The following is a 12,941-nucleotide window of genomic DNA, read 5'->3' as shown; positions in this document are numbered from 1 at the left end:
TTCATCAAGACTTCATTATGCTTTAGGGGTATAATACGCAAGAAAACAGACCAATCATTCTCTTATATTTATATATACATTCTTATATTTATATCTTACATTTAAGACAAATGTCTTAAATATACAAAAAACCTTTCTCAGCACTGTATACGTCCAGAGATATGAGTCATGTTACTGCAAAGTACACAGACAGCAAGCAACCCTATATACATTGAAGTGGAGAATTTGATATGTCAGCAAAGTGATAAAATAAGCACACTCAAAAAAAACAAGAAACGTTGCCTTGTATTTATTTTTTATTTGTTTTGTCTCAATAGGTTTTACACCATTTGCAGGAACCAAAACAACTGACTATATAACATAAAATAGCACATAACATATGCACAAATAAAACATTTAAAATGGTTACATAGAAACTAATAAATCCAATAAGGGCTTCTTTACTTTGCAATGTAGATTTACTACTGTGTTGCAGATTAGAATTATAATTGGCAACACAGCAGTTGCAATAAAATGCCTGTACTAATGTTACAACCAATCAGTATAGCACAAACGCCACAGATCTTTAAGTATCAGGCAATTTGTTGCAAAAAAAAAAGGATTCAAGACTGCTTCTTTAAGAGCAGTGCACAATTTTGGCCTCGTAATAAAATACCTGGAGACAAAAATATAATGCAAACTACAATTAAAAAAAAACATTAAAAAATGAAGTTGATCAGTTCAGTAGATAATTTACAGCCTTTTATATTTTAGACCTCTCAAATATAAAGCCTTAAAAATAATATACTAAGGTAAGGCAAAGTTTACTGATAAACTTTCTCTGCCAAATTAACAGACTACTGACAAAGTGCTTAATCACTGTTTTACTTTAAAATCATAGTGACGTTTTATGTTTTGACTGTGCAGTGTACACTTAATATATTCTACTTAAAATAAAATATCTTTAGAGTACTAAAATAAACGCTGAAGAAGACATGCTGAAACACCTGTCACTCAGACTGGTAATTTTACTATTCCAACAAACTTTCAAAAAATCAGAACTGAATCTTTACTGAAATGAACATCCAGTCTGGTTTATACTTTTCATGCAAGATGCTCACTTAAGACTAGTTGTACTAATAGGAATAGGAGATGATAATGGTATTAATTTTAAAAGGATGCCAACTTTGCCATACCCTACAATATACATTAAAAAGAACATAAGTTACATACTTAAGGGAAAAAAGTGCAACCCTACACCCTTCCAGTCAGCTACAGAGCACCTGTTTCATTGATAGTTTGCGCTGTTCTTGAATTTTTTTTTATTTAAGAGTTCCTTCAACCAGTTCATTTTAAAGAGGCAGTACCAAATAAAGTAGACACATTCCTGCTTGATAATTTTGTTGGTGTATCATAGTAAATATTATGTAATCATGTCATATTAGGTGCCATCGGTAAGCCTACCAATTTTATTTTATTTGGAAAACAACAAAACAAAAATGCAGAAAAACATAAATGCTACTGAAAAAAAAATTTTTTTTATAATATTGACAAAAATAAGAGATGATTTCAGTATATTCTGCTTTTACCCCTATGGTGGTACAGTGTTCTAGAAAAGAAAACTCAACAATTACGTCATTTACAAAAATACAGAACTTTAGTCATCGCAACTTTAGGTTGCCACAGCAAAAACTTGATTTTGTTCTGAAATACTACCATACTACAGTGAAAAGTACATGACTTTTTGGTAAAATGTTACCTATACAATAAATGTTTTTACATAATACAAGCAATTCTAAAACCTCGCTCACACCGTGTTCCATTGTCCTGCACTGGTGATGAAGGCAGTGACAAGTAAAAGATCTAGAATCTTGCCATCAATGGTTTTTTAAAAAATAACTCTCGTTCCACACCCTCTCCTAATGAACTGATTAAGAGACCAGACCTTCTGAAAAACCAAGAGTAGGACTAAGCTTAGCTTAATAAATTACATTCATCTTAAAATATAATAGGTTACAATATTTTTCTATTACTAATATATAACAAAAAATTAAATTCTGACATAAAATATTTTTTCATCACTTTCCACATCAAAAATTACATTAAAACTGTAACTTTTGTGAAGAAAAATCATACTGAATGAAAATTAAACTTTAGAACAGTGCCTTAACCATGCTGAAACATAGATTTTTGCTGTGGATTGTCTGTTAATCAAACACTTTGAAAATTGTTATGATTCAGATAAAAAACTGCAAAGTAACAATCCGTTCTTAGTGTGATGGATGTTATAGCTAAAAAACACTGTAAAGCATTAAGAAAAATATCAGCTAACAGTATACAATGATAATCAAATATGTGACCACATCCTATTGAAATTATATAGTGATTCTTGCAGACAGAAACCTCTTAATGTAGAAAAAAGTTTGATATAATTTGTAATAAATTGTTATGACTGAATTTCAACATACTAAGTTAAGAGCTTAATGTTTTAATAACATAGTCACAACACGTTTCCTGTATTCTCAATCATTATCAACCACATTTTCCATTGTTAACTACTTACATGTCCTACATTAAAAATGAATATTAAAATATTAAAGAATATTGAACATTCTACCTAAGCTGTCTTGTTTAGTTTTACATTGAAAGTAGCATGTAACTGAGTTAATTGATAGCATTTTCAAACAAAATAGTGTATTAACACTGTAAAACTATAAACCATGAAATGTACAGTTAGATTTCTTTAAAATAACCAATAATGTTTGGGAAGTTTGTTCAACACAATGGCATTTTTCAGAATTAAACCTTTTTTTTTTAACAATGTAGCAAATCTTGTAAGTATTTTAGGCACTTCTACAATTCCCCCCCAAAACAGAACAACACAATTAGCTTTAAACCTTTCTTTTGAATGTACATTATCCTATTTGGTAAGGTCAGCCACTGCACATTTTTGTGTTATAGTTCTTCATATTTTCATTTTCCTCATCTGGTGGCTTGTCACCTTTGCATAAAAGATTGTGAAGGTAGCCAGAGCTCAGACAACAAAGAGAATTTCATTAACCAGAGACTTTTTTTTTATCGCATCTGCTGTTCATGGTGATATTTCAGTTCAATGTCGTCTGCCTGCAGACAAAACCTATCAAAACTGACAGACACAGCTTGGTGTATTTGGTCAGTCTACCAGCTTTGCTAAGCCCTTGGCACATTACTGGAGGCAACTTGAGACTCCCTAATGGCCAGTGCTCTGACAAAATCTCTTCAAATTCCAAATTCCAGGATTTTCCTCCTCAAGAGTTACTCTTCCCAGATTTGAAAAGCAGACAGAGAACACTTGGGGCAAGCTGAGGGGCTGCTGATTTTATTCTCAATTGAACTTTAGCTTCTAAAACTGACATTTGGAAAATGTAGCCCATGCCTGTTTCGTTTCACAATCACTTTGAAGAAGAAAAAAACACATTTATTATTTTATTTTGGGGTAGTTTCATTCATATATCATAATTTTCTAGCTATTCCGCACCTTTTGAATATGAACACCACATGGAAATGAAATGCCTTTCCATCCCATAAGGCCAAAAGAGAAGGAAGAGGAATAAGAGTTGTGATACCTTTATAAAGCAGAAAACCACCAGAAGAGTCTCAGCTTATCTGGTGTGACATTCATTTTTTCAAAGAAATAAAAAAAAAAATCAAGCAATCCCTCTAGGCTGATTCACTAGCCAAGTGCAATGGATGTGTTTCTAGGATGTAACCATGAGGGGCTTCCACATGGTTTCCATTTGTACATTGTTTGATACATTAAAGCACTTACCATGAAGTGCTATATATTCTTTCTTACAGTGCAAATCAGGTGTTTTTCTAGGGTGAACCTTGTGAAGTTAGAAAACAAACAACTGGAAAAAGAACAACCCCACATTACTCAGAGAACAGCTGCAAACAATCATTAGAATGAAATCTCCACCTTTACCTATATAGTGTATGTACATTTGCTGATTGTGTGTCATTTACATGTCAATATTTCTTTTTCTTAGCAATACATATATATAATTCTTATATATTACAACAGCACTCAATGTTATAGTTAATGATTTGTCCTTAATAATTATATTTTTAGCATGCAGGTTGCTGAACTTCTAATGATGAAGAAAGGTAGTATTTACAGAAGGGCTGTTTTGGGCTTCTTAGTGCAGCATCTTGACACTCCATTCCTTTCCTGTTGGTTACTTCAGGATGATCTGTTTTGGAACACAAACACCAGGAAAAACAAATTAGGCAACGTCACAGTTTAGAACATGAAACACAATCTAACTTGGTCTGGAAGCCACTGGTGAGAAATGTTGCCAATTACATTTCAGGTAATGTAGAAACCTATGTAATGTGAGACACAGCTTGTGAGAGGAATGATTTCATTGTGGCTACATGTATACCTCCAATTTAAAACGATGCAAAGTGAATACACAACGTTTCAGAAATGCTGAGAAACAGCCACCCGGTCCATCAGAAAAATAATGGTGAAGAAAAAAACAAAATTCGAACAACACTTTCACTTGTCAAGCGAACGGAAGTTCTGGACATATAATGGTGTATTCTAGCATTGTACTCTGTAGGTAACACAACATTTCCTTTGAAGCTTCTTTTGTTTGCGGTAGATTTAAGAAAATAAAAAGCGACAGCAACACAATGCAAACAGAAGCAGCCCTTGTCCCTGTGACCAGGGAAAGCCAGTGATCAGCAAGGCGTCAGGTTAATTTAGCCAGCTTCACAGCAGCATACCTGCAGTGGACAGTATTTTGAGGAAGAACAGGGGTCTGATTTAGCCATGACCGATGAGTAACACTTCCACTCACTCAGGTACAGGACAGGGCATTAGCAGGTATAAACAGAAAGACCATGGGAGAGGGGGAGTTCAAGAACAGAAAAGCAAACATTCTAATCATGTAAACAGACAGTGTTTAGCTGTGCATCAGTATGAGTGAAAGCATCCATTACAGTCTACTTTTGTTTACTCGATATAACTACCAGAGTTTTAGCATAGCAGAGCCTAATTTCCAGTTGTTGAAAGAGATATGACCAAACAAAAAAAAACAGCAAATACTGTCCACAGAGGCCATAAGGTGTATTTATGGAAAGAAGTCAAAACAGAAGAGTGATTTATATTTGCAAGGAAGTCAAATGCCAGCAATTAAGCAGCTAAAATGGTAAGTGACAGACATTTCTGGTAACAGTCCAGACAAGAGTACAGATGCTATAAATCTACAAAGCAGATTAACATCACAACTCTTTAACCCTTATTTTTTACTTGTGCCAGTAATGAAGTTGTAATAAAAAAAAATGGGTGCTAAAATTATTCCTAATAGACATATACAGTATATAAGTCTATATATACATATACATATCATATACATATACAGTATATACATCTAGAAAGCAAACTTTACACAATAAGTTTTAATGCCAAAAAGCCCTACAACACTTGAATCAGTGCAGCAAAGAGCCTTATATTAGGAACAAAAGCACTGGTCAGGTAAAACTAATTACGTTTTACTGTTTTGAAAGTATCAATTCATATTGATGCTATGTTCTGAATGCACTAATTTTAGTTATTTTTGCTTTGTGTCATCTGAAACAAGGAAATCTAGGGCATTTGAAGTCATAAAGATTAAGTGCATAGTGAGCCAAATACATCAAATAAATTGTAGGAAACTTACAGAATTGACTGTACAGAATGTATGCATGCACATACTGTACTTCCACTAAGACAACTGCAGATCATCAAAGCAATACAGCAGGGGATCTTCAAAATAATATTTGTAAGGGGTAGCTTTGCTCATGCTTTAGTACATGGCTCTTCTTCTCACAAAACTTCTATTGGATTATGAGGGTGATGTTACATTTTCTCACTTCAGAAATTCAGAAAGCGGGTATGAATGGATTTTATTGAAATACTACTGTGAGCAATGTGCAATTGTGAAAGATCAAGGTAATGGTAATCTTCATGTTCAAAATGTGTAGCTTCACCTTTAAAGAATTTATTTCAATCTAATAATTTAAAATAGAGAACAGAGAAATAGCTAATTTGTAGCTAAAGTTTACTGTAATCTGCCTTCTGCAAAGTCTGTAATAAAAATTTGACATGACTCTTGACAGCTTTACAGCAACATTTCATACTTTTAAAGCTAAATATCCATAAAATAAAGCTTCGGAATCACATGGCTTGATACAATCAGGACTTTTAACCATCCATTATAAACTACTTTAATTGCCAGTTGCTTTTAATTTGACAGTCTATTTGTACTCCCAATCAATGGTAAGCCTTCATCAATGCAGCAGGTCTGTAACTGACACTGTGCAGGTTATTGTTTTCACTTAATCAAGGCCATAGACAAATTATCTGGAAACAGAAGAAATGGAGAAAAATGTACATGATTCCAGTATATATCTGTACAGCAGGTCTACCTGGATTTATCAAACTCCCATTCTTTAGAATTTTCAACAACAGAGCATAAAAGAATAGGATTTCAAAATCCAAAACTCCGGGCAGAGCTGAACAATTTGATGCAGAAACAAAAATCAAAATTCTGTGACTTCTAAGCAAAAGGAAAAAATATGTGTTTAACAGATCAAATACATAACAGTACATCAGATTCTTACCGTTTACGATGCACATACTCTACTCATCTGATAGTTTTTAATATTTAAACGTACAGGAGTTTTTAAATTTGTACCGTAGTATTTAAGTGAAAGGGATAAGAATACCACTTATAGGTATGACATACACTAATTGCATTTCTGGAGTGAATTTGTACCCCCAGTAAATGCAAGCCTACACTACTACCACTAATAATCTAAATGCAAGCCTACACTACTACCACTAATAATATTATAAAATTAATTTTTAGTTGAATACGAGATATACTGCCTAAGTTTATTTAGTAAGGTTTCAATGCTTAACATAACTGGCAGTCAACTAAAACCCATTGTCATATGCATGCACTGGTGAAGGCTGTATAATGTATTTATATACTGTATATGAAATATTGCCTGAAGAATAACCAGGAGTTAAATGTTCAACACCTACAAGTAAAATGAGAGCTATTGTTTGTCTACCAATTGTGCAGGAAAGGTAACAGTAATTTCATTTCACATCAGTAGAGAGAGCTGAAACAGGGCAGAGAAAAGTGCAAGAGTGTGCATCATCAGACATTCATATAAACTCCTTTTTTACTAACAAATATAATTCTGTGTATTACTAAATCTAAACAAATATTTTACTTTCCCAAGTGAAACACTAAAAAAATTAATGTTCTTATTATAGAGATGAAAATAAACACCATTTTATAAAATGTTGTTTACAATAAAATAAATGCCTAAATGTTTCCCAAGTGGCCGTAAAGTAATTATTAAAATTTAACACCTGAATACATGGCAGATTTCTTTTTGGAAATATTTGTGCTTCTACATTATGATTTCTATGTGAATTTATCATTTTGTTTGCACTTACAGTTCAATGAAGTGTTCAATTCAAACTCTTTTACTACCATAACCATTAGTAAAATATTTCACAACTCAATTTGAATTATTTTGCTAATAAATACCTCAAGATTAAGTTTTATGCAAAGACAGTATATATATATAAAAATGCTTTGTGGTTTTTATCACCATTAGATGAATATATACAAAAACACTGGATAGAGCAGGTGGAATTTTTAAATTCTTTTTGATTTGGAAACATTCGACATTCATCTAATGGTGATAAAAGCCACAAAGCATTTTTAAAACACAAATCTCATTCTTACATTTTCTCAGTCACTTTGGTGTAATCCCTAAATGTTACACAGCTACAGTACATATGTTCAAGAATTTACTGTTGTTCAAGAATTAGTTAATAACCTTGTTTGAAAAAAACAAGATAGTCTGAAGTGAGTTTTTCTAAAAGTGCAGCTAATTTACTGTACCTGCTGTACCTAGCCACCCCCACAACCAACATAACTGTTACAGCACAAAGCTCACAAGACTTGTGATCTACAGTATCAGGCCACAACTAAAACTGACTAAGAGCTACCCCTTCATATAGCTCCGCTGACTGGAGCAGTTAGATAGAAAGTAATTTCTTCAAGGATACAACAGCAGTGTCAGTGGCTGAAACCGTATTTTTCTGTCCTAAGCAATGCTGGTAAGGTTAACCTTAAATTTTTTTTTAAGAAAAGGAAAGTGAGCTACTCCTCCACAAAAATGTGGAAAAACTGAATGAACTCAACCAGTGCAAAAAAAAAAAAAAACGGAACCTGTGCACACAACCCATATAAGCTGAAGCTCGGAACACTCAAATACAGTGAAACTATATTTATAATAGAAACATGTTTACAGGATCCTGATATGCAAGTGACAAGTTAAAGGAATACACCTTTCCACCAGAGGAACGCAGCTATAAATGAAACAATTCACACTCAGACATATCACTGTGCACTATCTATGACAGTCTGTACAGGCAAGCATTTGTAAAGAAGTTTCAAATCAAATGGTATAATCCAAGATCTTCTAATGTTAATATATAACAGAGCTATAGATTTGAATCTTGCATAAACAACATCCATGCAACAAAAGATATTTTTTTTGCTTCTATGTAGAGTAACATGAAAAAGCAGAAAATTTAATGTCATAATACCAAAATACCAACTGTTCATACTGTATCTGCTTATAGGGGTCTTCAGAATTAACAATAGGAGTCACGGGTTCATCAGTTCTAATATGTACATTAAATATATATCATGGATCTGTTGTTCCATGACTTACAACACTCAGAAAGCTAATGTGATTATGTGATTGAGAGTTCACATAATGATGTCTGTAACATTTGGATTTTGCTCTCCTTCTGTGTATCTCGATTTTATGAAGTTTAAAATTTATATTGAACATGATGAACACCAGGGAAGTCCACAATGCACAGTCTAATTTCTAAATCCCTTTATTCTATTGTGTCTATTCTATACTGTATTTATTATTAAGGCACAATATGATTGTTTCGCATTATCTCACCATTTTTGGGGGGTATTTTGAATCCCTATTGTCCTGTCTAGAAGTAAACAAAAAACAATACGTCGTGGCTTGGTGATTAGGTTAGGTACAACTAATTAGGCCTGTACTGTACCACTTTGTACTGGTGTAGCAGGGAAAATGAAATAAGAACCAATAAGGTTCTGGTTCTCAAGAAGCTCAACTAGTAAATGCACATTAAGTCAATGGGTATAGTCCAGGTGAGGGTTAAGCCATGAACTACTGTAGTTGTTAGAGGGATGGCCCAAGACGCGGCACACGACAGAGCACACTTTGCTGGAACTAGGTGTACTTGACCCAGTCAGACTGTCGTCAGCTTGTTGTGAAACAGTGATTCGTATGACCTGCTGGGATCCAATGAGCTTACAGCCACAACAGTGGAGAACTGCATTAATCCTCCAGTGAATGTGACTTCTGCTCTGATGTGTGTTTATGTGAAAAGTGGGCATGCATGCAAAACCTTCCCTTCCTCCCGAGCTATTGCAAAGATTGCAGTGGTAAAGCAAGTTGGTTAACTTAAAAATTGGAGAAAGATCTGGTGAATCCAAATAAAACAAAAACGATGAAAGAACATTAACACTCTTAGCACTCATATCCATCCATTTCTTAACTGCTTTATCCGATACAGGGTCACAGGGGAGCCAGAGCCTATCCCAGCAAGTAATGGGCACAAGGCAGGGTACATCCTGGACGGGATGCTAGTCCATTGCAAGGCACACACACACACTCATACCTGGGTCAAATTTCCCAGAAGCCAATTAACCTACAGTATCAGTATGTCTTTGGATTGTGGGAGGAAACCCACTCCAAAATGGGAAGAACTTATAAAACTCTTTCATGTAGACAGTACCACAGGAACTGAATCCAGGGCTCCAGAGCTACAAGGCAGCAATGCTAAGCACTGCACCACTGTGCTGCTCATGTTCAAATGCTTTACAAACATTAGCGGAATAGAAGAAAAAATGTTTTCATACAAGAATGTTACTAACAAATCACTGCTATTACTGTACCACTGCTCAATCGTTCAGAAAAATACACAGTCATGGCAATCAGATACTATATGAACAAAACTACATTTAGATTAAATCTGCACCTTTTGTGTCCACTTCCTGAAATTCCACCTAACTGAAGGAATAATACTTTAAATGGGATGGTTCTGTGCCCTTAAGTATATTAATCAGATTAAAGCTGAGTGATTCATGATTATTTGATAATGTTCTTACATTACCAAATCAGCACTGATATGCCAGTGATGTCAAATAAATTGCTGAATTAATTATGTGTTGCTGCCCTTTTCTGTTCATGGCTATTAAGATGTATTTTAATACAGTATGTGACATGAACAGTGAAAATACATAGATACATTACTATACTGCACATCTAACTTTATACATTCAAACACAGTGGAAGCTATGAAGATGGGCTTTTGAGAAGTATATAAGGTAGAAGCACTGTGTGTTTTCGGTGTCTATTTTACAACATACAGTATATTGTAAAAACTAATGTTTTTTTATTTGTTATTTTATCATAATTAAAAGCTGTATGGAACTACAAACATCTCTGTTGTGTCGACTAGAATATTGTTGGGATGTCCCCTTCAACAACTGGAGAAGATAAATGTGCAATAATATCAAATAAATCTGTAATACTCACAGTTTTATTATAATTATTATAATAATACATAATATGTAAATATACATATTGTTTTATCATTATTATGTATAATTGCATTAATATAATACTCATTATCATTATCAACTGGTAAAATGCAGAACTGAAATGAACACTACACAGATTCTGGAATCAGTGATCTGTATCACCTGTAAATTCAGCTCTATGGATTGGTACGGAAAATGCTCAGTGTTCATTTTTAGTGTTTTTAACTAGAATATAGAATCTGTCAAACGAAAGGAAAAAAAAAGGTGAAATGCCAGACACTAAATACTGAATTTATATAAATCATTGTTGGGAGTGACTGACAGTATGTCCTGCTATCAAAGTCGAATTAGTGTCCTTTTTAATGCACTTTCGTTTCGTTTTGAATGATTTCCCACAAAGTTAACTATATATTGACACAGTGAGCCATTCCACAAAGAAACTTCTGTTAATATTTAGCAGATTTGAGTAGTATTGTATTTCTGAAAGAGTAGGGTAGCAGTGAGTTAATCCATTTTCCAAGTATGGAGAATTTTTTATCACTACTACAGTTGATTACAGTTTTGCCTGAGTGCAACATAAGTCAGTGCATTATTTTGTACAACCAAAATGGCATGCAATAGAGAAAGAACTAGAATAGGTTTACTTGCACAATATACATGTAGAATGTTATCCTTCAGCTTCATTTTATTAAACTAATATAGTTGATGCAGTCTAAACACTTGCCAGTCACAATCAATTAAATTATCATTATAACCTAAGCATAGGAAATGAAATCAATGAGTAATATGGATTATGCACATTTGAAAAACACTTAAAATAGATAATACATACTGACTACAGCTAAACGTTAATTACAGAAAAAATAATACTACAGTTAAACACTAATTACAGGAAAAAATATGACAGCCATGTAAAACAAACCATTAAATTTTTACGAGTACTAATACTTCTTCTGACATCTTCTTCTACAGTAGGTTATGTTTGTTTCAATTGTTACTATAAAAGCAAAAAAATAAATGCATGTAGAAATGTACCAGTAAAATGGAATCTAAAAAAAGTTATGCATGCAGTGTTTATAACAGTAAAAAATGGGAAATCAAAACATGTTTCAAGGCTATATTGCAACGATAGACTTTTTTTCAGAAATCTCAAAGAAGAAAGTGCAATTGCCGTGAATCAACTGTGAATTATGTCTGTGTCAGTATTCGCTCATTTAGTGTGGTTGCTGGGGTTTATTATGTCACTTAATTTGCAGATGTGCCTGCTGGGAGAAGGAGGTTAAAATACTGGAGCTCCTGGCATCAGAATCACTGTGGGCTGGCCATCTGAGTGCCTGGTCAAACAGGAAACTAGAGCCCTGTCTGGTGGATTACAGATAGGTCCTTCCATTTTTAGCTTTTTCCTGAAGGAAACTTTGCTCCTGTCTCTGAAAAGTGCTAATAGCTTTAGATTTTTGCTAAAATCTCCTGATATAACAGCGTATTCCTTCTCAGTCCCTCCTTCAGAAAGCACCCTTCCACCGAAGGGAGAGGGCATCTAAAAACATTTCCCGCGCGTGGTAGGCACGCCTCCTTCCTTTTCCAGATGAAATTTGGAATTCAGAGTATGAGATTGTTTTCACACTGGACAGACATTTTTCTGAATGCAGATGAAAAGGGAAACTTGGAACATTAAAACAAAAAGTAAAACAACGACATGCAAAATAAATAAGGAAGTAATGCAACACAACACAACTACTATTTGCAAATGTGAGAACTCTAAATAAGTGCTTTTTTCTCCGCATTATTGAAAGCCCATTAACGAGCACAGTTACGTTTGGATTTTATAAAAAAAACATGTTCATAAAAAAAGAGTAAGAAAAAAAAGTAACACAGGACGTCCCAAACTGTTATTTGAGGCGACAGTCCTTATTTAGAGCTCAGGGATTTATGAAAGAAAGCTTTAAAAGGAGCAAACCTGATTGGCTGGTGCTGTTGCTGCGAAGGGGACACTTGTGGCAGGAGTTGTTGCTGCAGAGACAGTAGCAGGCGTAGCACTGTACATCATGGGTACTTTTTCAGGAAGGGAACCATGGAAGCAATGACAAGGTAGGTGTAGCATTATGGTAACCATGGCAACAGGTGTGGTATTTTGTTTTTTGCATGGTGAATATTATATAGCGGCAAGCCATCGTTAGGTTAGACCAGCAGATGGCATGCAATCACAATGCAAAGCAAGAAAGCATGGGAGAAAAATAAAAAAAGAGGAAGAAA

At 34.1% G+C, this 12,941-nt stretch overlaps 1 protein-coding gene across 15 annotated transcripts in view; it reads right to left on the bottom strand.

Annotated features, from left to right (window-relative positions):
- Positions 1–283: 283 nt before the first annotated feature.
- The window catches only part of mbnl2 (muscleblind-like splicing regulator 2), a 91,338-nt gene continuing 78,680 nt past the window's right edge, over positions 284–12,941 (bottom strand). For 8 of the 15 annotated variants that reach the window (XM_088603889.1, XM_088603899.1, XM_088603882.1 and 5 more), the window contains one exon: positions 284–4,211. In XM_088603889.1, the coding sequence (XP_088460015.1) occupies positions 4,087–4,211 (125 nt within the window). In that variant the 3' untranslated portion in view covers positions 284–4,086. Of the gene's footprint in view, positions 4,212–12,645; positions 12,741–12,941 lie in introns of all 15 variants that reach the window. The other 7 variants (XM_088603925.1, XM_088603946.1, XM_088603970.1 and 4 more) reach the window with 2 other exon arrangements.

The sequence above is a fragment of the Lepisosteus platostomus genome, chromosome 2, assembly GCF_059453375.1.
Source record: "Lepisosteus platostomus isolate fLepPlt1 chromosome 2, fLepPlt1.hap1, whole genome shotgun sequence".
NCBI lineage: Eukaryota > Metazoa > Chordata > Actinopteri > Semionotiformes > Lepisosteidae > Lepisosteus > Lepisosteus platostomus.
The sequence above is the reverse complement of the archived record's forward strand: the minus strand, read 5'-3'. Positions and strand labels throughout refer to the sequence as shown.